The sequence below is a fragment of the Pelophylax lessonae genome (genome assembly GCF_965119305.1).
Source record: "Pelophylax lessonae genome assembly, chromosome: 7".
NCBI lineage: Eukaryota > Metazoa > Chordata > Amphibia > Anura > Ranidae > Pelophylax > Pelophylax lessonae.
Genome location: NC_138774.1, coordinates 209,028,325 through 209,055,569, shown reverse-complemented (window position 1 = coordinate 209,055,569; position 27,245 = coordinate 209,028,325). Strand labels below are relative to the sequence as shown.

At 42.3% G+C, this 27,245-nt stretch overlaps 1 protein-coding gene across 1 annotated transcript in view; it reads left to right on the top strand.

The window, feature by feature from the left end:
• The window catches only part of SLC38A5 (solute carrier family 38 member 5), a 130,538-nt gene that overhangs the window by 7,849 nt on the left and 95,444 nt on the right, over nucleotides 1-27,245 (top strand). The window contains exons 2-4 of the mRNA XM_082263746.1: nucleotides 3,862-3,943; nucleotides 18,794-18,909; nucleotides 26,958-27,031. Of these exons, the coding sequence (XP_082119872.1) occupies nucleotides 3,862-3,943; nucleotides 18,794-18,909; nucleotides 26,958-27,031 (272 nt within the window). The remainder of the gene's footprint in view (nucleotides 1-3,861; nucleotides 3,944-18,793; nucleotides 18,910-26,957; nucleotides 27,032-27,245) is intronic.

The window sequence follows — 27,245 nt, the reverse complement described above, 5'->3', positions numbered from 1 at the left end:
AGTAATGGCGGCGATCTGCGTTTTTGTTTGCGGGACTGCGACATTGCGGCGGACAGATCGGACCCTTGACTGACATGTTTGACACTTTTGGGGGTACCAGTGACATTACTACAGTAATCAGTGCTATACATATGCACTGTTACTGTAAAAATGACACTGGCAGGGAAGGGGTTAACTTTATTTGAGAAGGAGGGGTTAAGTGTGTCCCTAAGGGTGTGCTTCTAACTGTGATTGGATGTGGCTTTACATGTAACAGCAGCGATCAACGGTCCCTCATAGCAGGACCGTATGATCTGTGCTGTTACACAAGGGAGAATGACAGACGGCTGTGTTTACATTAGCCGCCTGTCTTTCTCCTGGTGTAACCTACGATCGTGAGTGAGCGGCGGACATTGGGTCCGCCGCTCACTCGCGCGGGGGGGGGGGTCCGTGACCACGCGGGAGCGGGAGCGCGCCTCCGGCGGCGCGCGCTCGCTCCCTAGAGCCTCACAGGCTAGTGACGTACCCATACGTCACTTTGCCTGTGAGGGGCTGCCTGCCGCCGTATATAGTCGTGCGGCAGTCGGCAAGTGGTTAAAGCTACAGATATAAGGCCATCTTTTCTGCTGGACTACCCACATTTTTCTAAACAAAGTGATTGATGATCTTTACAGTACTCTGATATAAAATTGGACCTTTCCTTGTATTTACCCAGACAGAATGCCGTTGTATGTGTCTCCTCTGTATACATGCAGGTGTTGTTATCAAACAGGAAATATAAAGCGGTAAAAGAGGAAACATTATTTAGATTTTAAAAAAAATCCAGAGGCAGAAGTGAGTACAATAAAGAATTTTCTGACAATCCCACACAATAAAAATCCTTATAAGGTCTAGGTTTCCGTCACAGGATTTGTGTTCTTCCTATTTTGAGGTGTCTAATGATGGTTGTGATGAATTACACGTTGTATGCTAACAATAACTCTCTCCACAAAATTGCAAATGATCTAGGGATGTGTCTCGTCAATGAGTGTTAAATGTTTATTCAAGTAACAATAGGGATCTTCTAGGAAAGTCCATTTAATGCCAATATTTTTTTTTATTGAATTTTCAAACAAGGACAGTATTGTTATAATTACAATGTACAATAGACAGTTTCAGAAGGACCATTTTAAATGGTTGAGTCATATTCTGAAAACACTGGACCAGAGGGTGCACCATAGACATGCAATTGTTTTCCATTCTTACCGTGATTGCCTCATTGTCTCCCACCTATGAGCATCCATAAAAGCAAGCAATGCACCCATTCCAAGCATCACCTGAGATTGTCAGGTGATGTAGATGTGCAGTGACCAGGGGGCGTAACTACAGGGGTTGCAATTGCAACTGGGCTCCATGCTCCAGCGGGCCTCTGCGGCTCCCCTGTACACCTGGATAGGAGGGGTGGCGGGGGCAGCATGTAGAGAAATCACTGTCCTCCTTTTTCCTCCTGTAGCTGCAGGAGGAAAATGGAGGAGATTGGTTCCTCTGTATGCTACCCCCCCCCCCCGCCACTCCTCCTATCCAGTTCACTTGTGTTCTGCTGTATCTCTGGGCTCCTGTGTGCCCCCCTGGTCCCCGTCCCCCCCACACTGTGCTGCTGGTTTCCTCCCTCCCCACTCCTGCCGGCTGCTGCAGGGTATATGTCACAATAGAGAACCAGGAAGGGGTCGGTAAATATGTAATTTACCGGCTCCTTTCTTTTCTGAATGGACAGAGTCATAGTCAGTGACAGGCTTGAAGGGAAGGGCCCCGGCCAGGGGTCTGGGGGGCCCTTCATGCTTTCTTGCATCGGGGCCCTAAAGGTTCTAGTTACGCCTCTGGCAGTGACCACCATACCCAACCACTGAATGCAGTTGTTATTGTTGTCTCACAGTTTTTCCAAAATTCAGGAAACTTTCTTTGTATCTGATAGCATATCATTCCCTTTCTAATGAAGAAATAGGAACAAGGCTTTCATCATACCTGCACCACATTCGCCGCATGGCTAAACAAAAAGAGGGTCATAGTGGGTTTTTGTGGCCCACAGATACAAGGAAATTTCTGACCATCCCCTTGGTGAGACATCTGTTGTGTAGATAAAGTTTACAAAATTTTGAGGTACAGTAGGGATGCGAAGAGTGATTCTTACGAAATTTCACAGGACCAGAAACTCTGTTTTGCTCGTTGAGCTACTTAGGTGAAAATTGCTTAAAACGTGTGCTTTTTGTTTAGAAGGTGTTTTTTGGGGTAGTAGGGGTGTCTTTGAGATAGCTTTGTTTATTTAACTTAGTGGGGTTTTTTTGTATTTGTGTTTTTTTGCCTTTTTGTGTAATTAATTGTTACTTTTGTACTGTCTCTTTTTTTAATTTTACTTCTCTTTCCATTTTTTTTTCTTTTTTTTAAGTTTATTTAACTTAGTGGGTTTTTTGTATTTGTGTTTTGTTGCCTTTTTGTGTAATTATTTTTTTGCATTCTTTGACCCCGTTCACACTGGAGCGATCCGACTTGCCGGGACGACCTCACAGGTCGCGGTGCACAGCTCGCACCGCGACCTCGGAGCGGCCGGCACGGACTTCATAACATTGAAGTCAATGCAGGTCGCTCCAGGTCGCCCCAAAGAAGCTCCGGACCCTTTTTCTAAGTCAGAGCGACTTGTGTCGCCTGACAGGTCGCCTCAGTGTGAACGGGGTCTTTATGTCAGAGGGAATGGGTAAATAAGGGAAAGCAAAACACTCCGTATAAAACAGTTGTACCATCTACAAAAACAGATCATAAGGCCTCATGTAACAATAATGTCCATAGAACATTGTAAAAATAGGTGGAAAGCCAATTCCAGATCGGAAAGTCTGGGCCTTAGGGGATCCAGAAGCTTGTTTCAAGGGAAAGTGGTTCCAACTGCTTACTGGGAACTTTGGTGTATAGTTTCTCGAGGGCCCTATCTTGCCAATATAGTCCTCAATTCAAAAAAAGTATTTACAAAGAAGAAGGAAAAAGAAAAAAAAAAGGGGGGAGGGAGGGGTGCCACTGGAGGGGGCACGTATTGCTCTCTCTGTTTTTGCCGCAATAAAGAAGCTTCTCTAAACCTAAGGCTGGATTCACACATATGCAATTTGGATGCGAGTTTGCTTGACAGGCGAGTGTGACCCGCTCTCAATGGAACCGGTTCACACAGGTCCAGGGCGGCTGCGGTCCGCATTCAGAAAGGGTCCTGTGCATCTTTGGGTTTGATTCAGGTGCGAATTCAGGCAATAATTCAGGTCCGATTCACACCTGAACCGGTGAACAGACACGCACCGGACCCCAGGCAGGAAACCGTGGCTGCATATGTGTGAACCTGGTGTTAGGAACCATTTAAAGCCCACTGGACCTTAGAAAAAACTCCTCCAAAAACCTTAAATCCACCTACCCTTTTGATTCCAATGCATTTAGCAAAAATGGCAAAAATTTTGTCAAAATCTGCTGATTTTTGCCAACATTTCTGAAAAATGAAGACATTCAGTTACACAAGTACAATCTCTGTTTGGTGCCCAGAAGGAGGTACTATATTGTGTAAATGTATTGGTCATATACTTTAGGTGGTACATAGAAGAAGGTCCCATCTTCATACATTTCTAAGCTGGGCTAGGTAAACTATGCCAGTGGAAAAATGAGGGGATGTTGCCAGCTTTGGCTTGTCAGGGAGGAAAGATAGATCACTGGTTATGTCCTCTCACATCTAGATTCATTTTCTTGGTAAACAAAGTTGTCTGTGCGCTATTTGCAGTGGAATATTGACTGGTGTGTACAGTGACTAGTCTGCACATGGACTGAGATGGGGATGACGTGTGTATAGCAGGTTTAGTAAAATTTTTGTGTGTATTCTAGATATGAAGCTGAAGAACCAGCCGTCCAAGAGCAGGAGGGATTCTTGCAACATGTCTCCAGTCAGAAATCCCATTTCACCGACGTAAGTAGCAAAATATCCCGTATTACTTATCCTGGACCTTTCACTCACACTTTTCGATCTACAATCAATCCTTAAAGTGTTCACAGCGCTTCAATTTTCCCACATTTTGTTATGTTACAGCTTTATTCCAAAATGGATTAAATTCATTATTTTCCTCAAAATTTTACAAACAATACCCCATAATGGCAACGTGAAAGGAGTTTGTTTGAAATCTTTGCAAATTTATTCAAAATAAAAAACGAAAAAATCACATGTACATAAGTATTCAGTCTTTGCCCAATGTTGAAGCACCTTTGGCAGCAATTGCAGCCTCTAGTATTTTTGAGTAGGATGCTACAAGCTTGGCACACCTATTTTTGGGCCATTTCTCCCATTCTTTTTTGCAGGACCTCTTAAGTTCCATCAGGTTGGATGGGGAGCGTCGGTGCACAGCCATTTTCAGATCTCTCTGGAGATATTCAATCGGGTTCAAGTGTGGGCTCTGGCTGGGACACTCAAGGACATTCTCAGAGTTGTCCTGTAGCCACTCCTTTGTTATCTTTGCTGTGTGCTTAAGGTTGTTGTCTTGATAGAAGATGAACCTTTGTGTGAAGTCCAGAGCACTCTGTGGCAGGTTTTCATCAAGGATGTCTCTGTACATTGCTGCATTCATCTTTCCCTCAATCCTGACTAGTCTCTCAGTTCCTGCCACTGAAACACATCCCCACAACATGATACTGCCACCCCCATGCTACACTGTAGGGGTGGTTTTGGCCAGCTGATGAGCGGTGCCTGGTTTCCTCCAGACATGACGCATACCATTCAGGCCAAAAAGTTCAATCTTTGTTTCATCAGACCAGAGAATTTTTTTTCTCATGGTCCTTTAGGTGCCTTTTGGTAAACTCCAGGCGGACTGCCATGTGCCTTTTACTGAGGAGTGGCTTCCATCTGGCCACTCTACCGTACAGGCCTGATTGGTGGAATGCTGCAGAGATGGTTGTTCTTCTGGAAGGTTCTCCTCTCTCCATAGAGAAATGCTGGAGCTCTGTCAGAGTGACCATTGGGCTCTTGGTCATCTCCCTGACTAAGGCCCTTTTATCCCAAACACTTAGTTTGGCAGGGCGGCCCACTCTAGCAGGAGTCCTGGTGGTTCCAAACTTCTCCCATTTACGGGTGATGGAGGCCACTGTGCTCATTGGGACCTTCAATGCTGCAGAAATTTTTCTGTACCCATCCCCAGATCTGTGCCTCCATACAATCCTGTCTCGGAGGTCTACAGACAATTCCTTGAACTTCATGGCTTGGTTTTAGCTCTGAAAAGCCATGTTAACTGTGGGACCTAATATAGACAGGTGTGTGGCTTTCCAAATAATGTCCAATCAACTGAGATTATGACAGGGGGACTCTATTCAAGTTGTAGAAACATCTCAAAGATGATCTGTGGAATCAGGATGCACCTGAGCTCAATTTTGAGTGTCATGGCAAAGGCTGTGAATACTATGTAAATGTGATTTTTTTTTTTTTTTTTTTTTTTTTTTTTTAATAAATTTGCAAAGATTTCAAACAAACTTCTTTTACGTTGTCATTATGGGGTATTGTTTGTAGAATGTTGAGAAAAATAATGAATGTAATCTGTTTTGGAATAAGGCTGTAGGCTTGGAATAAGAGTCGGTTCACACTGGGGCGACACGACTCTGTACTACTTTAGGAGTGACTTGTGCATTCCCATGCACCACGACTTTGGAGCGACTTGCATGGACTTCACATAATGGAAGTCTATGCAAGTCGCTCCGAGGTCGCCCCGAAGTAGTACAGGACCCTTTTTCTAAGTCGGAGCGACTTGTGTCGCTCCTATTAGAACGGGTCCTGTAGCAGTCAATGGACTGCGAGGAAGCGCGGCTGAGATTCGAACCGTTAATAGGCAGGCTGAATGTACCAAGTTGACCAATCAATCAACTTGGGTACAACCAGCCTGCCGGATTTTCTTGCGATGATTGCTAGCGGCTGCTATAGCTGCTAGTAATAATCACTGTCTTCTCCTAGCGGGAACGGCTTCCCACGCCCCCCCCCCCCCCCCTCGCCGGGAGAAAACAATGGTCCGGCAGGAGAATTTCCGCATCAACAATGTCTGTATTGATGGGGGAATCTAGCAAATTTCTTTCCTGGCTGCAACCCATGGATGCAGGAAAGAAATTTGCTCCGTGTATGGCCAGCCTAAGTCACAGAGGCTCTTTGGAACATTTGTGTCCCAGAGGAAGTGTGTATGATATATCTCAAGAGACCTGCATAAAAATAGGAATTTAAAGGGTGAATTATTTATAGTGCAAGTTTCTCTTCGGTTTTCAGCATCTGAGGAAAATCTGAGGGAAAGAAAAGAACCTTGTCCAGGATTTACTGTACGTTTGCAGTAGAGTTGAAAATTATTATTTTTTCTGTGCTTCAAGCCTTTTCAATCTCTTTGGAAATGCATTTAACAGTCGATTGTCACGCCATGTTATCCAATAATGAAGCATGAAGGTAAAATAACATTTAGTGGATATCTCCTAACTAATGGATTTGTCAGTTCAGGTCATTAGTACTCAACCCTAAAGGGATACTAAACACACACTGTTTAATTTACATTGCCCCTTCTCTTTCTGTATGTGGGTGATGGCACTGTAATTATTTTAATTAAAAAAATATATTTAAGTACCTTTTTTCCTAATCGATATACAGCTGTCACATGACCCAGCTCTCTCCCAGCCTGCCTGCAAGTAAACATAAGCAGGAGGAGATTTTACTCATCTGCTGCTGGTCACATGTTCAAAATTAAAAAAAAATAAAATAAAAAACAGACTTTGGGACATAGAGTAAAATTAATTCATATTAATAAACTGTTTTAAATTGTTATACAAACAATATATAATTTTTATACAAAATATATTTTAAATTAAATGTTTTTTATTTTTTGGCAATAACATGGTGTGGGTGGATTTCTGCTAGTCACAGGCTGTGTCACACCCCTCCTGCCTGTGTCTTAGAATAACAGGGAAGTGAAGCCTCCATCAATCAAGATGTAATATCCCGCCCCTATAGTGCAGAGCTGTTTAGAGAACATGGAGGAGGAGGGTGGGAGTGGGGTGTCATTTACCACTGTGTATATGCCCACATGTGTGACTCTAATCTATATTTACCTGGTCAGCTAAGATGCAATAGGGAGGAAATGCTCAGGGTAGAAATACACTGAAAACTGAGCATGTGCAGTAGCTTCCAAAACTGCTCTGCAAAATCCCCAACTGCATTGGGGACATGGACAGGAGGGGGAGACAGAGAACAGCAGGACCAACCCGGCTTTTTGCAGAATACAGAAAACAAATCCCATAGTGACTGAGTGATTATGAACAGCATATAATACACCATTAATTTATTAATTTTATTGATGTGGGTTTAATGACACTTTAAATAACGACCCTTAACCAAGAACACCCCTGCTTGAGGGCAATACAGAATTGCACATCTGCAAGATCTAGCTCCTGGGAAAACCGACTCTGGGCAAAGCATCATACCACTAGATAGGCCCTCAGTTTTTTTTTCACCTTACCCAAAAGATCCCCTTACGCACCCATCTTTCCACCATCACCCTTTCAGAATCATAAGGCCTAAATTGTCCCTCTTTGCCCCCACCTTCCAAAATAAAATCCCAGCCATGCTTGTGCCCTTGCGGCTCCTCTCTGCCTATCTGACTCCCAATAGACTTGGAGGAGAAGAAAAATAGACAGAGGGTCCACAGGGCTAAGGGGAGAAATAGGTCATGAAGGGGTTAACATGCAAATTTTGTTTTTGTGGAAGTGAGACCTCACTTCCTATGGACCCTCTGTCTATTTTTATTCTTCTTCAAGACAACAATAGAGTGAAAATGCATATTTAATTACCGTATTTTGTAGGGCAGGAAAGCGAAGACTTTCTTGTTCTGCATTTTTATCATACTGATTCAGCCAATATCCCTTTAACTACAGACGTTTTGCTATCTATACAATCTGTAAAATAAATGACCCTGATGTTGATAATCCTCTCACGTTGTTAATGCTTAAACTTTTTGGTTCAGTGTATAATATGTAAAGATATATGTATATGGAGGCAGCTATATTTGCTCATCACATAGTCAGGCTCGGTTTCCCACTTGCTGTGCTACACATTAGTTGTGCTTTACTTCTCCTTCTCACAATATGCGTCTATAAGTCAGCCAACTCACTAAAAACAACACAAAACCCTCCCCTGTCACCTTTTTTCTCTTGATGTCGGGAAAATCTGTCAGAAGTGACTCATTCTGATAGCAGGGGAAGGAGGCAGCAGAGAGAAATGACACCTAGTGCTCTTAATTCAGAATACACCCTATAGACCAGTGTTTCGCAACCTTTTTCCAGTGAAGGCACCCTTTAAAAATTATGGAAATCTCGAGGCACCCTTCAAAAATTATGGACGATCTCGAGGCACCCTTTAAAAATTATGGACAATCTCGAGGCACCCTTTAAAAATGATCGAAGCACCCCATTCTAAAATGTAAAAACTATTCTGATAGTTTTACATCATGCATCAACATCCACCCAAGTAGGACACCCAACGTTAGAGGTGATGTATTCTTCCAAAGCAAATCCATTATTTGAAAACTGGTACTGACTAGTATTTCAATGTTTCTCCCTCAGTTTTTCTCCATCATTCATCTAATGTGACCCTTAATGCTGATGGAGAAGGGAAGGGGAGGGTCAAACAAGGATGCTGTGCAGTGTGCAGGCGACTGACATCCTCCTTATCAACCGATAAGGAGGCATCTCCTGCATATCAACTGATGACGTCATTGATCATTAGGGCACCGGCAGCTAGAAGGTTGTAATGGTGCAAAATGAAAACTTTTGGTTTTGTGTAACTAAAAGGCCGGCTTCACCCACACGCTGGCTTGTATACAATTTTTGGGCAGTTTTTGGGTATTTTGCCAAGGCACCGCTGAAGAAACCTCAAGGCACCCCAGGGAGACCTGGGCACCCTGGTTGAAAAAGGATGCCATAGAGCAGGGGTGTCAAACCCAATTTCATCGAGGGCCACATCAGCATTATGGTTGCCCTCAAAGGGCCAGCTGTATCTGGAAGACTAGATGTTCAGAGCACCCCACTCCCCCTTACATCAGATGTAAAATGTAAAGAGCCCCCCATTATCAGATGTAAAAGTCCCCCACCTTCCCTTACATCACAGTGCACAATCTTTACCTTGTGCTTCTTCCTGGAAGAAGCTGGGGATGAAGCTGGGAAGCAGAAAGTGCAGGGTCTGGAGGAGGACCAGAGGAGGGGCTGGAGATTGCTGAGACCAGGGGAGGCAGAGATTAGGTGGTGCTGCAGCTGAACAGGGAGGTACAGAATCTGTATAAGGAGTTCTGTCCTCCTCTCTGCTGCCGACTGCTGAGACAAGGTAGGGACAGAGATGAGGGGGTAGCTGCAGGAGAGGTGCAAGGGCCACATGAAATGGCCTGGAGGGCCACATTTGGCCCGCGGGCCTTGTGTTTGACACCCGTGCCATAGAGGAATATGCTTTGTTCATATTTCATGTCTGAGGTTTACAACCACTTTAAGCTTTAACACTGTATAAAAATAAGTAAATAAGATAAGCCTGTAAAAATGTTGAAGTCAGTAAGTATATATAAACTGGAATTATAACATAAATAGTGTGTCTTCTAAAAAAAAAATACACTATACTTCCCCTTGTATTACCAGCAAGAGGCATCTCTTCTGTAAAACACAGAGCCATTTTTTTCTTCCAGGATTGCCCAGCGCTGAGCTATGAGCTATTTTAGATATGGCCTATTTATCAATGTCAGCCATCCAGCTGCATTCTCAGCAAAGCTGTCATTGTGGACCGCTTTCCCCCACTTATTAGAATGGCCCTGCTGTCAACGCATCCTAGTCTTTATGGAGGACCTTTCACTTTTACAGAATGTTTTTCATCAGTTCAGTGCAAGTTATAAAACTTTATTTTATACTTTATTTGTTATAACAGGCGGTATACGGAGATATCTTTTCCAAGGCAGGCACGATTCTTCAGTAAGAGCCCTACTGTCCAGGGCACCCCACTGTATTACATATCTTTTGACCATTGCAGTGAATACAGAAGTGACAGACTAGGAAATATTGAAGGGGGCAATCAGTAGCCTAAAGCGGAGTTCCACCCATAAGTGTAACTTCCGCTTATATGCTCCCCCCCCCCTTCTGGTGCCACTTTTGGCACCTTTCTAGGGGGGAATGGATACCTGTTTTTGATGGGTACCCTTCCCCACTTCCGGGAGACAGTGCCGCGGCGCTGACCCTCGGAAGTTCAGCCTCCCTCCTTCTTCCTCTGCCGCCTGGCCAATTAGAAAGCACAGCGAGCTTTGCACATGTGCAGTAGGGAGCCAGCTTCACTGCCGGGTTCCCAGACCCTGAATGGCGGTGGCAGCACCCGAGAACCTATACGAAAATTGGCTTCGGGTGTCAACATCGCCGGACCCGGGTCCCCTTACCCTGAATGGTGGCAGCAGCACCCGAGAGCCGATATGAAAATTGGCTTCGGGTGTCAACATCGCCGGAACCTGGTCCACTTACCCTGAATGGTGGCAGCAGCACCTGAGAGCTGATACGAAAATCGGCTTTGGGTGCCGAGATCGCGGGGAACCCTGGACAGGTAAGTTCTAATATTTAAAAGTCAACAGCTACAGTATTTGTAACTGCTGACTTTTAATTTTTTCCTGGGGGGCGGAACTCCTCTTTAACTACTTCCAGTCCAGGCCTTTTCTGACACTTTTTGTTCACATGTAACAATCAATATTTTTGCTGGAAAGTTACTTAGAACCCCCCAAACATTCAATATTTTTTTAAAGCAGAGGCACTGGAGAATAAATTGGTGGGTTTTGCTTTTTTTTATGTCTCACGTTATTTGCGCAGCAGTTTTTCCAAGGCTGTTTTTTTTTTCATTTTAATGCAAAAAACACAGAACCCAATTTTTTGATTAAATCTAAAAAATAGATATTATTAAATAGATACCAAACATGTCACGCTTTAAAATTGCGCAGACCAACGACGTAAATTTTATTATCCATAGGCAACGCTTCAAAAGCCTATACAGGTAACCACTTTAGATTTACAGAGTAGGTCTGTTGCTGGAATTACTACCCGTGTATATATATATATATATATATATATATATATATACCCCAAATATCTTCTCTGCACTTAAAAAGAATCAAAACACCAAGATCGGTGTTTCTGATTGCTTCGATTTTCAAAAAATGGTGCAGATGGTTTTCGAGTAAACCGGAAGTGATGTTATGTCAACACTTCCAATTTACTATAACGAACAGTCGATCAAAGCCAATTCCAGGTTAGCTTGGCTGTCCGGCAAGCTAGCAGATGCGATGGTTGGTCACTCGGGTCTCCTGGTGGGCGGGAGAGCCCGAGAAAGCAGCTGAAGGAGGCGGGGGTATGTCCCCTCCCACTGCTTTATAATAGCAATCGAACAGCTGGTGAGCCCCTCTGATTGCTATTACAAGAGAGCCGCAGTTGGAGGAAGGGAGTCAGACGCCCGAAGTTAGGCCTTAAAGAAAACAAAGAGGCTGTCTGACTGGTCTGCTGATCAGCTTAATTTAATATTTTAGGTCACTGGTCTAGAATACTTATGCAGATAATAACGTCTGAATTTGCTCAGACTGCCCTTATTGGATACATGTTCCAGATCAATGACTTTAAAAGTATTGAGGCTAGAGGGTCAGCTAAGCAAGCAGCATTAAGGAGGCCCATAAAGGCAGCAGTGGTATTAATAGTTCTTTTTTTAAAGCCTAAGTTTTCACAAAACGAAAAAATAAATAATCACAAGGGCATTACCTACAATCAATGCAACATGTCCCTTGTGCTGCTGGCCCCTGCTTTAGTTGAAATCTTCCAGCCTTTAATCTGACCCTACTCCCACTTGCGGCATCCTTCTGGTGTGGCCGGGGTAAAAGAGCTTAGGGACCTTTCATAGGCAGTCATCAAGGGTGCCTGACCATTCCTGCCCTCCACCCCTTTTATTCATAGAAGCTGTATAATAATAGTTCTAGCTTCCATGAAAAAAATGCAGTTTCTAAATAGAAGACGGGTGGATGAATGAAAGATTTGCTTCCTGCATTCATAGATTGTATTGGGTTCATAGAAGCGATAGTATGGTTTCAATGAATGGAGGAGGAGAGCAGAAACGGTGGGCAAAGTGGTCACTCCTGATGAGTGTATATGATAGGTCCCTCGGCTGTTTTATCCCTCGCTGCACGAAAAGATTACAAGGAGAGGCTAAGGAGAAGGCATCAGAGGACGGAAGATTCAACAGCACAAGGGACACCTTATACTGATTGTAAGTACTGTCCCTTGTGCTGATTTGTGGAGGCTAAACCTCAGCTGGGTACACAGTGAGAGTTTTTTGGGTGGAGGCTAAACCTAAGCTGGGTACACAGAGGGAGGTTTTTGGGTGGAGGCTAAATCTAAGCTGGGTACACAGTGAGAGGTTTTTGGGTGGAGGCTAAATCTAAGCTGGGTACACAGTGAGAGGTTTTGGAGTGGAGGCTAAACCTCAGCTGGGTACACAGTGGGAGGTTTTTGGGTGGAGGCTAAACCTCAGCTGGGTACACAGTGGGAGGTTTTTGGGTGGAGGCTAAACCTCAGCTGGGTACACAGTGGGAGGTTTTTGGGTGGAGGCTAAACCTAAGCTGGGTACATAGTGGGAGTTTTTTTTTTCTAGTACAGCTCAGATTCCTGCCTCCGTACAAGCGATGTGAATGCATAAGTCCCCCATGCTTCGCCCCCCCCCCAACCAGAATCTACTGATCAGCACTGCAGCAGCTGGTCAAATGCTTCTTTTCCAGCAGAAACGCTCAACAGAAGGCGGTCTAATGATTGGCTTCTGTTAAACAGGGAGGGGTACACACAAATCGAAATCTGGCTGGTTTAGCAGGAATATGCCTTAGGCTCGGTTCACACATCTGCGATGGCAGACATTGCATGTGATTCGGAGCGCTCTGCTCTGAAAATTACATGCGATGTCTGTGCGTTGCAAATTCAGCCATACAGATATTATGCCTGAATTCGCATCTGATTCGCACAAACACGCACAGGACCCTTTTTTTGGGTCCACAGCAGAATCGGATTGCATGGTGGTTCACACCTATTCATGTCCGAATGTCAGATCGCACTGCGATATGTGAACTGATCTGGGGGTTTCGTTAACTTTGAATTGACACCCCTTGCAATTCGCATATGGCAGTGTGAACTGCCTGTGTTTGGAATGCGATGCGGGAACCCGCAGTAGATTTGCAGGGTTCCCGCATCGCATAAGTGTGAACCAGGACTTAGGCTTTAAAACCCTACATAAAAATAATTTGAAAAAAGTGTAGCCAGAAGCCCAGGTTTTTGCACCAAAAGATAACACAGGAGAACACTCAAAAAAAAAAAAAAAAAGCAATTACACACCCCACAGATAGAATAACAAATGTTGTGTCATTCCCCCATCATGCATGCATAGCTCAACTTCAGCTCAATTGTTTTATTGTGCTGATGATCCCCACCCCACTGGGACTTCCAGCATGCTGCATCCAACTATCATAAGAATACAAAGAGCTATTCTAGAACGCTGTCATGATGCGGCTCCGCTGGTCACCAGGCAGCTGTGGAGAAACATATAATTCTCCACAGTAGTTTTTATTTAACTGACCAGTCAGCAGTGACAGAAATAAACATACACGGCATACAGTGGAGATACACCAATTCACAGTCTACAAGCTGAAATCCCACTGTGCCAATTTGCAATGGGTTACAAGCTCCGGATTAGCAACATTTAGCATAAAAACTCTATTGCAGATTGTTTGCATCTTGTATGGCATTGTGATCAATATTTTAATTAATGCGGGTCCTATTATAAAAGCATATCATCAGCAGAATACAATTCTTTTCACTGTAATTATACTAGGGTGGGGGGCAGCTTTAAAGGAAAAATATCTTGTATTTACATTGAACATACAGGAGCTCCTCTGAGTGATGAGAAAGGATTTGGAGGTCCTTGTAGATCACCTATTTATCAACAGCATGCAATGTCAAGCTAACAATGCTGGTAAAATACTCCTTAAAAAAAAAATAGGCATATCCATTATTTTGCCTGTAACAGAATCACGAGCCACACTGCGTTTGTGAGCTTCCATCAGTATACCGCTTCCTCCAGTCTGAACCTAGATATCAGATATTCTAGCTGCCCCCATACAAAACTAGCCGAGAACTTAGCTTGTAAAGATCTGGAATCTTTATTGAACAAACTTACACCAAATATATACCTCATCAGGTCAGGTAAGCCTGATCACATTATCACATGCAAATGGAATTGTATACAGAAATATAATTAACCTGAACTAATTACTTAGCCATCTGGACAGAAACAATATGTGAATGGGAATGCAGACCCAGACAATGTTATCATTAACATGTTAATTAACTCAGCACTGCAACAAGGCTAAAACAAAATACATTACAAATTAACCTAAGTATAAACACAGAACCTACAGTAGACAATAGGTGAGTAAATCAGCATAATCAACAATGTGTGGAACACAGGTGGTTGAGCTGAAGATATTAGCATCTGCTATGAGTATGACTGTGTGAAGCAGTCTCTTATTGGCAATAGGCAGCTAGCCTTTTTTTTTTTGGTTTAAATCGGGAAAATGTTTTATTGTTTAAAACCCTTAATGTATCAATACAATATAATAAAGTCACAGTACATTGGCAATCCTCCCTTTTTTTTTTGGGTTGCATTTGTGGGCAAAGAAGTCATACAAATATTGATACTATTGTAGTTCAACCCAACCAATAATCCACAAGAAGTGCAGCTATTGTTATGCAACTGTTAAAGACATATCATCATTTTCTATGGTTTATTTGGGCATATCAACAATCTTTGAAGTACCAGTTCCTGTGGACTAAGTCCAGGGGTGTCCAACCATAGGCCCCACAGCTTTTCAAATTTACCCTGACAGTGTAGATATCACATTCTAAAAGTAGTGCATTTCCCATGATTTATGTGTGGGGGGGATCAGCGGATTTCAAAAATTAATAGAATTAAACTCTGGGCATGGAAAAGGGCACTTCCGACAGCTGTCCTGGGGTGCTCCTCCTCTATAACACCTTCTAGGATGTTCAGTAGACAACATTAAGGGTCTTTTGGGATTTTTACTTTAAATACCATGTTTAGTGTATTTAAGATTTGGCTCCAGTACAGGTGGAGTTTGGGACACCTCCATAGCAGATGGATCAAGTCCCCGTGGTCTCTTTTGCACTTAGAACAGTGTGGCTCCATACCATATCCCATCTTCAGGGGAGTATATGGCACTTTTCCACTGCTAGTACCGGCTCGGCTCTACTCGGCCCTGCTTGGCCCGGTTTGCTTTTCCACTGCGGTACCGCATGGTATAGTGTCGGAACGGTTCGGTACTGTACGGTATAGGTTTGCTTTTCCACTAAAGCAGTACTAAAGTTAAGTGGGTGGGATAACAACGGGGTGGGTGAGATTCTCTGACCAATCAGTGGCTAGTAGTGACTGCATGCAAAGGATTGTGGGATATGGTACCAGTTTGGTACCTGTTGGAACCACAATCGAGTAGGTACTGTTTTTTCAGAGCCGTACCGTACCGTACCGTTCGGTTCCATGCAGTGGAAAAGCAAACCTATACCGTACCGTACCGAACCGTTCCGACCCTATACCATGCGGTACCGCAGTGGAAAAGCACAAAAGCGTGCCGAGCCGGTACGGTTCTATGCAGTGGAAAAGCGCCACAAGTGAGCATGTAAAAGAATATACAGCTGTGACAACTTCTGTGCTGTGTTTAAAGAGCAAGTAAACACCGCTTGATATGCTTCTTCCCATTGCTCAGTTGATATTAGCCCCAAATTGGCAGCTAGGCCTTTAACGTGGATCCTAGATCTAGAGTTCCAGAGTCTTCATATGTTCCTTGAGATATATTGTTGACAAATATTACTGTCATGTTTGAGTAATCCAAACCATAGTCTCATTGTCCAATAAGTCCATTATTTTCTTGGTCACCCTGTGCCCCTAATAAACACAGGGTGACTTACACATAAGAGGGACCTAGGGAGCTGAGAGAGGGGATTTCTCAACCTCTCTAAGGTAAGCTGTGCTCCATGAGGCCCCCAACCAAAGCGAATCCCGTCATTTTGCCCTTTGTAAAACACTTACTCAGACTTATGTTGAAAATGCAGTGCAGCTTTGATTACCAATTGGTAAAAAGGATGTCCTTGAATTACGGAAGAGCCCAGAGAATGGCACTAGATCTAGCCATAGATGGAACAAACCTCGGCCCGTTCAGCAGGAATAATCAATCGACTTCAGAACAACTAGCTTATTGGATTATTTGCATGTGATCACTGCTGGCAGCTACAGTGATCATAGGGGTTCATTTCCTAAAGACAAATAGACTGTGCAGTCTGCAAGTGCAGTTGCTCCAGAGCTTAGTAAATGAGGTAAAGCTTCACTTTGCAAAGAATACCCAACCATGCGCAAGGAAAATAAAAAAATAAAAACTGCATCTTTGCTTGCACATGATTGGATGATGGAAGTCAGCAGAGCTTCTCATTTACTAAGCTCTGGAGCAACTGCAACTTTGCAAAGTGCACAGTTAGTTTACCTTTAGGAAATCAACCCCATTGTGTTCTGCTGGCAGGGAAGACTCCCCACCGGAAGAACACAATAGCACTGTGGGAGACAGGGAATCAAGCAATTTTCTTGTCTTCCACCTGTGATAGGAAATGATTAACTATACAAAGAAACAATTCATTTTATGAAATTACCAATCAATACCATTAATTGCATCCTACTGATCTCTTTTGTATATTTATCTGAGGTTGGGTTCACACTAGTGCGAAATGGATGAGGGTTTCCCCACATCCAATTCACATGACAGGAGAGTGTGCCGGGCTCTCAATGGAGCTGAGTCACACATCCCTGGGGCGGCTAAGGATTACTGTGCATCTTTGGGTCCGAATTCATGCAAAAATTCGGGCCTGATTCGCCCCTGAGATGGAGAACAGCGATGCATTGGACCCCTGCTGTGAGCCGCGCCTGAATTAGGTGTATATATATATGTAAATATATACAGTATATATGTGGGGATATTGTCTTGCTTGTTGCACCAACATCCCAAAACTTGTTAGGTAACAAAAGCACAAAGACACTAAGACGTTTAATGTGACAACAAAAAGTATAAAATTGATATCCATTTATAATCACCTATAAAAATAAAAAAAAAAATAGAATATGTTTGTGAATACTTTCCACACATACTTTTTTGTGAATATTTTTTTTTATTTCATAAAAATAATAAAAAAAAATAAAAAATAGAATAAAAAGAAATTGTACATCACGTACTCTACATATGGATTTAACCCCCTAATCATATCCCATCATATTTTTCAAGCAATATTATTGTAGAATATTGTAGAGTAAAATTATTAAATAACACTGATGATCATTTTCTTAAAATGGGCTAAAATAAATTGAAACAGTCCACTTCTTTAGGAGATATGTAGGTTATGAGCTATTTGTGTGTGCTTTGCTGTATTAAACATACTTCTCTAATTAATTCACCAGTAGGTGCAGGTTCTGCTATTTATCAGTGAAGGTCTACATGGGTCCATCAGATGGAGCAACAATGAGTTCTGACTTGAACCCCTTCCCCCTCCTGCTGTGGCTGATCGGTCAACAGCTAGGATGGAGAGGAATGCTTCATAACAGCAGCTTGTTTTGGCACTGAGCACTTTTCTGAGACAAGCGCCGGCAAGAGGAATGCAAAGGCTGATGCATCAACCCTCCCTCTGCATTTCCCTTGCCGCTGCTTGTCTGTGCAAAGGTCTCACAGAGGAGACAGTCTGCCGTAGTTGGATCATCCACAGTAGAAGGATAAGGGTAATGGGTCGGAATGGTCGGATGTAATAGCTAGGGATTTAGTAAGCACCTAGCAACATGGGACAAGGTACTACATGTTCTTTGCCCCATAGAGGACAGAACATAAAAAAAAAATTAACAACAGTTCTTTACAGTTGATTTGCTTCAGTGTAAAGCCCCGTACACACGATCAGATTATCGATCTGTCGTCCGTTTTTTGTGGCATGCTAGTCTGATGTGGAAAGTGAAGAGGTTATTTTCATACGAATTTTCCCGTACGACAGAATTCTACTTCAGAAGTGATGTCATGTGTTGGATTGCTTTGTATGTGTTCTTTCGTCTCTAAGCATGCCTAGTCTTGCTCTCAAGATTTTTTTCCGTCGAAATCTGTACTAATGAAACGAAAATCGAACGTTATGTTACGGACGACAAAAATTTTATAGCCTGCACATCAGGATTTTGTCGTCCGAAAATCCGTAATCGTCTGTCGAAAGCACCATACTAACAATCCGAAAATTGGCAGATCGGCCGTCGGACGAAATTTCCCTTCTGATTTTCTTATCGTGTGTACGGGCCTTAAAGGACGGCAGCCATCATAGGATAAAGGTCTCAGCCTATGCCAAAAAATGGTGTTAAATACTGCAAAACCTTTTGGCTTACTTTATAACCTTAAACAACATGGTGCCCAAGTACAAAGAGGCTTAAGTATCAATTTTTTTTTTTTTTTAGATTTCTTGTTGGCACCTCTACAAGTTGCGGTGTCCTTTTTGTTTGATTCTTTTATAAATGAACACGGATAACGTGTAGAATAGATGCCTACTTGCAGCTAGCTAGTGTTGTGAAAGATATGTTATAGGCCTCACTCTTGCTTTCTCTCTGGCTAACCTTTTGCTGTTCCTCCCACAGTTCGAAGGCAAGACGTCATTTGGGATGTCGGTGTTTAACCTGAGCAATGCCATCATGGGGAGTGGGATCCTAGGCCTGGCCTATGCGATGTTGAACACAGGAATCATTCTTTTTGTGTGAGTACTCCTACCCTCCTAACGGTGCAGTTTCCTGGCACAGATCCAGGTTCCTATCAGTTTGGGAAAGTCCTTTCCATGAACAGCTTCTGCAAGAGTAATAGCCCTAAACAGCTGCAGCTGGAGAGATTGCAGGCTCATATTCCCACACTGAGAACAGCCTGGACTCAGTATACAAGACAAGCCTGGATTATATACATGCACAAAGACCACCTTACATAGCATGGTATACTGACCACTTATGGAATTACAGAGCAATGCTAGGAAAACAGAAAAACACCAATTACTTACATTCTTGCAAAGTCATTTCTTCATATTGAGTGTACCACACACCAAGTGAAAAATGAGATCAGGCTTGCAGTGATATTGCCTGCTCTTTTAGCTGATGGATGGGATGGGGGTGTTTTGGTGGAGATTACAGGAGGGAAAGAACTTGCATATGGTAATGTTCACTAGCAACCCAAGAAACCGAAATCAGGTGGAACAAAAGTGGCTTGGGGTTTGCAGAACTGCAGGTTGTGAAAAGTGTTTTTAAAGCAGTATTAAATCCATAAATATAAAAAAATATATATATTTTATTGTAGCATACCAATTCTTAGTTTTGATGGCTATATTAGTTTCCTTTTTTTAGTCTTTCTTTCTTCTTTTTTTTCCATCTGGTGATCCAGCCAGCAAGTCTGCTGATTTTCAAACGCATAAGCTTTCCAGCTCTCCAGCAGAATGTATCAGTTTATATGGATGGAGCAAACCACTTAACACTGACAGGGGTGATTACATTAATCTTCTTTTATTTTTTCATGTAAAATCTTTATATAAAAGATATAGAAAGAAAAAGAAAAAAAACTGTTTGCTGTAACTGCTTAAAAAAAGGTGAGCTGGAGTTTGTTAGTGGTTCTAAATCTCTTAATACAGTGCATGTGGAAAGTATTCACAGAACTTCACTTTTCCCACATTTTGTTTTGTTACAGCCTTATTCCAAAATGTATTAAATTCATTATTTGCCTCGAAATTCTACTAACAATACCCCATAATGACAACGTGAAAGTTTGTTTGAAATCTTTGAAAATTTATTTAAAATAAAAACAAAAAAAAATCACATAAGTATTCACAGCCTTTGCCCAATACTTTGTTGAAGCACCTTTGGCACCAATTACAGCCTCAAGTCTCTTTGAGTATGATGCTACAAGCTTGGCACACCTATTTGTGGGCAATTTCTCCCATTCTTCTTTGCAGAACCTCTCAAGATCCATCAGGTTGGATGGGAGCTTCTGTGCACAGCCATTTTCAGATATCCCCAGAGATGTTCAATCAGGTTCAAGTCTGTGCTCTGGCTGGGCCACTCAAGTACATTCACAGAGTTGTCCTGTAGCTGCTCCTTTGATATTTTGGCTATGTTTTTAGGGTCATTGTCCCCTTGGAAGATGAACCTTTGCCTCAGTCTGAGTTCCAGAGCACTCTGGAGCAGGTTTTTATCAAGGAGGTCTCTGTACATTGCTGCATTCACCTTTTCCTCAATCCTGACTAGTCTCCCAGTTCCTGACGCTAAAAAAACTTCCCCACAGCATGATGCTGCCACCACTATACTTCACTGTAGGGATGGTTTTGGCCAGGGGATGAGCGGTGCCTGGTTTCCTCCAGACATGACGCTTGCCATTCAGGCCAAAGAGTTCAATCTTTGTTTCATTAGACCAGAGAATCCTTCAGGTGCCTTTTGGCAAACTAAAGGTGGGCTGTCATGTGTCTTTTTACTGAAGAGTGGCTTCCATCTGAAAACTCTACCATACAGGCCTGATTGGTGGAGTGCTGCAGAGATGGTTGTTCTTCTGGAAGGTTCTCCTCTTTCCACACAGTAATGCCGGCGCTCTGTCAGAGTGATCATCGGGCTCTTGGTCACCTCCCTAACTAAGGCCTTTCTTTCCCGATCGCTCAGTTTGGCCGGGCGGCCCGCTCTAGGAAAAGTCCTTGTGGTTCCAAACTTCTTCCATTTACGGATGATGGAGGCCACTGTGCTCATTGGGACCTTCAATGCTGCAGAAATGTTTCTGTACCCTTCCCCAGATCTGTGCTTCGATACAATCCTGTCTCAGAGGTCTACGGACAATTTGTTGTACTTTATGGCTTGGTTTGTGCTGAAAAAATGCACTGTTAACTGTGGAACCTTATATAGACAGGTGTGTGCCTTCCCAAATCATGTCTAATCGACCACAGTCGAATTTACCACAGGTGAACTCCAATCAAGTTGTAGAAACGAGATGCACCTGAGCTCAGTTTTGAGTGTCAAGGCAAAGGCTGTGAAAACTTATGTACAAAAACAATTTTTTCGTTTTTTTATTTTTAATAAATTTGCAAAGATTTTAAACTGACTTCTTTCAAGTTTATTGGGTATTGTTTGTAGAATTTTGAGAAATATATTGAATTTAATTAATTTTGGAATAAGGCTGTAACATAACAAAATGTAGAAAAAGTGAAGCACTGTGAAGTCTTTCCGGATGCACTGTACATTTAACACCCCCCCTCCCCCCGACCGACAATGGTATTGTCTGCTGTGCCCCCTTATGCTTATTCCTTCATCCAGAGTGGTTTTCCACGAATACAGGAGATGTGTTACCGGTAGGGTTGCCACCTCATCCCTTTAAACCAGGACACATATTAATTACACAGGTTCTGTGGCTGATTAGGGTGGTAATTAAACTCACTTGGTAGCTTATGTGCATTATATCAACCACAGAACCTGTGTAATTAATATGTGTCCGGAATTAAAGGGATGAGGTGCAACCCTAGCTACCGGCCAGATCACCAGATGAAAACAGAGAGGCAAAAAGAAAGAAAACAAATGCAGCCACCACATCTGATGATTGGTAAGCTGCAATATAATACATGTTTGGTTTTGGATTTTATACCACTTTAAGCTATACACTCATATAGCACAACAGTGGTGAGAGATCAAAAGAGCATGGGCATTATTCTTCAAATCATTGGTGCAGTAAAAGCTTCTCTGTATAGTCCAACTGCTGGAGACGCCCTAGAGTAGACGGGAATTGATTTTCTACATTTGCCTGTTTGTTTAAAAGCATAAGTCTTCATTTTTTCCATTGCTATAATGACGTTCCAAGGACGCGCTTGATCTGCTTTGTTTGGACACAGCTCGTTCTGTTTGCATGACACGTGAAGCAGAAGAATAAAGCTTCTGCTACCTTTTGTGTGCCAATGCATGTGTTTAAGTAGAGCTACGCCTGAATGTAAAATGTGGCATTCATAAACAAAGCCCTTCTACGTGAACCGTAAGGTAGAGCTTCCTTTAAAGCTACTAGATCCCCTTAATCCTGAATAACCAGCTTGATTTTTACCAGAGACTTCAGATCATTGAGCCAGATCAATGAGGATCAGTCTAAGTGGAGATGAACACCCATAGTTTAGCATTCTACATTGCTATATGTTAGGTAGCAGCAAGGAGAAAAAAAAGCAGCCGCACATATCAGATTGTCCTAAGATCTGGTCCTTCCTTTCTGAACAGTAAAGCCCCGTACACACACAACGAATTTCCGCCGACCGGTCGTTCGTCTTTTGTCCAGAGTGGTGTCTGTTGGTTGGAATGTGCTCTAGACTGCACACAAATTTTCCCGCACGACAGAATTCTACTTCAGAAGGGATGTCATGTGTTGGATTGCTTTCTATGTGTTCTTTCATCTCTGAGCATGCCTAGTCTTGCTCATAAGATTTTTCCCCATATAAATCGGTACTGACTGCACGAAAATCGGACTTGTTTTGACGGAGGACAAACATTTTATAGCCTGCAGACCAAAATTTTTTTGGCCAAAAAGTCGGAGTCGGTTGTCGAGAGCACCATACTAACAAGCCGAAAATCGGCAGATCGGTCGTCGGACGAAAATTCCCGGCCGAATTTCAAGTCGTGTGTACGGGGCTTTAGATTCTTCCACGTTGGGTTTTTATGGCCATCATAAAGTGACTCTGTCACCTAAAAAAGAGCCTGTGATAGAAGAAAAATACTTACCTGTTCCTTCTTTCCATATACCGCCTGTCTTTGCTCCTTTGAAGAGCCATGCCATCTGAAGACCCGACTGAAGATACTGATCATTGTGGTTCTACCACAGGACACCATCATGATATAGGAGTTTGAGGTTGGAAACATAAAGCTAAGCAGGGATCCAGGCTTTGAACACCATAGCTCTTGGAAAGGGTGACAATCTGGGGCAGGAGTCCAGGGGCACCTCTGGACACACAGGATAAAATGTTGAGGGGCTGGTAGGATAACACTAAAAGTAAAATAAAATGGATTTTGGCTCAACCTTCTTCTATACTTCTACAAATGTTAGTTTAAATGACACTTTCTCTGGGATTAAGCTAATAATTAGATTGGACAATTCCTAACCGGTGTTGGTACAAATTCCTTTATTAATCTTTTCTTAAAGTGGATGTACAGTATCTCACAAAAGTGAGTACACCCCTCATATTTTTGTAAATATTTTATATCTTTTCTTGTGACAACACTGAAGAAATGACACTTTGCTACAATGTAAAGTAGTGAGTGTACAGCTTGTATAACAGTGTAAATTTGCTGTCCCCTCAAAATAACTTGGCACACAGCCATGAATGTCTAAACCACTGGACGCAAAAGGGAATAAACCCAAAATTGGAAATGTCCAAATTGGGCCCAAAGTGTCAATATTTTGTGTGGCCAACATTATTTTACAGCACTGCCTTAATTAACCCTCTTGGGCATGGAGTTCACCAGGCCTTCACAGATTGCCACTATAGTCCTCTTCCACTCCTCCAAGACGACATCACGGAGCTGGTGGATGTTAGAGACCTTGCGCTCCTCCACCTTCCATTTGAGGATGCCACACAGATGCTCAATAGGGTTTAGGTCTGGTGACATGCTTGGCCAGTCCATCCCCTTTACCCTCAGCTTCTTTAGCAAGGCAGTGGTCATCTTGGAGGCGTGTATATGATATAATAGTGAAAAATTAAGATGATCTGAATGATAATAAAACACTCTGAAAGTGAATAATAATAAACAAGCTCAGCAAAAAAACATGAACAAAAAGTCCTCTATTGTGAATATATCCGTGGATATAAAAGAATGAAAAATTGTGCTCAATAGAAGTGATGAAAAATGATATATAGTCCCAATGAAAATCCAAGTGAAAAATCCATATGAATCACCGTGAAGAAAATTGTATGGTAAACTGCTTACCAGACCCTTAAGGTCTTCAGAGCATATAAGTAAACCACAAAATAGCTGATATCATGGGAGAAGGATCACATAGATTCCACAGGCACAGATCTCTCATAATAATGGCACCAAATACAATCATGATCCATAAGGAAAGCCTCATGTAGACATAGCCCATGTATGGGTAATGGAGGAAAAAGGATGGAAGAAGCACATAGCGTAATACAGTTTAAATAAAATGCTAATTTATTATAAGTTGCACTTACAAAAGTAGACTGCAACAAAAATAATGTTCATTAACTGGAATGTCTTGTTAGCAGATAGTCCGCTCATGCAATAGTTGAATAAGTAATAAAATCATCCAATTCACCGAAACATCCAATGTGACCGCTCAGAGAGTGGTCCAAAGGAAGAGTGCAGGTTAATTATTATAACCGTGACAGTCCATAATCAGTTGGAAAAGCTCATATACTCCCCCACTTAGACTTTCTCACACTATAGATGAACATAAGTCACATGTAAGATAGTCCAATGTGGCAAACATAGACATGGTCCAGAGGAGGAGTGGGCATATATACTGTGAAGATGACAATCCACAATCAGATGGAATGACTTTATACTAACCCACCTAAACTCCCTCGCACTGTAGATTGCCACATATATATTGCTGTACAGTTTATTGTATCGGCCCCTGTGGTCTACAGAAGGAGATGAGGCTTATATAATGAAGCACGTCATTACAGAGTATTCCTTGTAGTCCCAATATTGCCTCAATTGACCTCCTCCACACAGCCAGCCATATAGTTTAATAGGCAGAGGGTGTTCATTTAGATAAAGTCCCCAGACCATTGGCTCCACAGTCTAATCAGCAGACTGACATCCAATACTGGGATCTCCCAATATTTATTGAAGCAGCCCACCTCAAAATGGTGTAAACCCCATTCATGAAATCTGACCTGGGCACATCTATCTGTAGTGTTTACTTATCTCTCTCCAAAGCCCTAAGTCCTGTGTCTTTATGCTGCTCTGTTCCTCTTTTATCAGCATGATCACTTCTTGTTCTCCGACACAGGAGATAAACGCGACTGGAAATTTTTGTCGGGGAAGAAACCTTGAGACAGATAAGCAGAGAGCTAGGCTATTCACAGCACAGCTCTGCAAGTTTCTTCATTACTCTGCCTATGTGGAGGGGGGAAGGTGTGTGCCTTTCCTCCAAACAGCTCACACACAGTGTATGCCAAGACTCCACACTGAGTGCTGAAACAGAAAAATTTGTAACACAATGTGCACTTTCTAAAGAGTCTGGAAAGCTGAAGACAGCAGATATACATGTAAAACCTATGTTGGGAGATTTGTTTCATCTCTGTGTATCATCTGAGGCTGTTTATTTAACTGGGTATATGTGAGAGTTTACATCCACTTTAAAATAGTTGCATATTCAGTCCACTTATACTTATCAGTTTCCCCGCTGGAGTTTAGGAGATGTGGGGCTCATGGTCGATGAAGATCAGCCTGACCGGTTTCACCAGTTCCAACCGGCTGCATCAGAGGCTGGTAGGATACATGGATGACCACTTTAAATCAAACCTAATGGCCCGTACATACGATCATCAGAATCGGGCGACATATACCACAATTGTAAGATAATCTCATCATTAGTACACAGTTTTTGAGAGCCGATCATGACAGTTCATCCAATATTATCCAAAGGGACAAACACAACATTTGTTCTTGTAGGATACCAGATTGTATGATTTTGGTTTAATCAGTACAGTATTTGTCTGCAAATACAATAGAAATACAATACAATGCATGACATCACTTCCAATTTTTTATTCTGTACGAAAATTTCCACAACTTTAGTAACCTATTCAGTTTCAAAATCAGTTTTGCAAAAGTTTGCGACTAGCAAGCAAAAAAAGTTGGACAATCTGTCGTCCGATTTTCAGATTGTGCGTACAGGGCAAAAGGCTAATGCAATGTTTTTAACTGAACAAAAATTAATTGATCTAAAAACTGTAATGTCACATTATGATTGACAAAATAATTAATAAATGCAAACTATACAACATTTCAAAATGATATAGTACACGGAATACATCTACGTATCTCAAAGGAAACCAGGGGCACTCGATAGAAGATCTGAGGCACATGTCAAAGGAGACCAGGGGCACTCGGTAGAAGATCTGAAGCGCATGCGCCCGGGATGCCAGGGTCTAGCATCCCCCCACCTCCCCCTCTACATGGGTGATGGGAATATTAAACATTAACATGCTTCTTCTACAGACACTTTTTTTTTTTTTTAAAGCAGGGGTCTTCAAACTACGGCCCTCCAGCTGTTGCGGAACTAAACATCCTATGAGGCAGTTTAAAACTCTGACTTTCACCGCCATGACTAGGCATGGTGGGAATTGTAGTACCTGAACAACAATAGTTTGAAGACCCCTGATTTAGAGGGCAACAGAGTTGCTTTACAAGAATAACTTGAACTTCAAAACTTTTTCTATCACGGACCAAGAAACAGTTTTCAGATTAGGAGTTCTGACCAAATTCTGATTTTCTTATCTGCATACCTAATACTATCAAAGATTTAGAAAATAACATCAGAAAAACTAGTATTTTCAGGAGGAGGTCAGCAATGGCAGCCCCATTTTTCAGGACAGGTTTCCGATAAAAGGGTGTAGACCTCGTAGGCCTGACATGCTTTAGCCAGTAGGACTACAAGCCCTATCATACTCCATTGTTCACTGGTAATCAGAGTGTGCTAGAACTTGCAGTTCTTCAGCAGCTAAGGGGCTGGAGATTGTGAATGCTTATTTTGAACATTAAAATGTGTCTTTGGTCTTCTCTATAGGATCCTTTTAATATGCATTGCTCTCTTGTCTTCTTATTCCATCCACCTGCTCCTCAAGTGTTCAGGTGTTGTTGGTAAGTGGTTTTCTCATTTTTTTTTATTATTTCTTCTTTATACCCCATATTGCCTCTCCTGTACACAATGCTGTTGGAAGTCAATAATTATCTACAGTATTAAATATCGTATTCACTTATACAGAGTTGACAGTTTAAAAAAAAGCCATTTTCAAAGCCATTTTCATCAGTTTCTTTGCTTAAGAGGCTCACACTCTATTGTCCCACCACATTT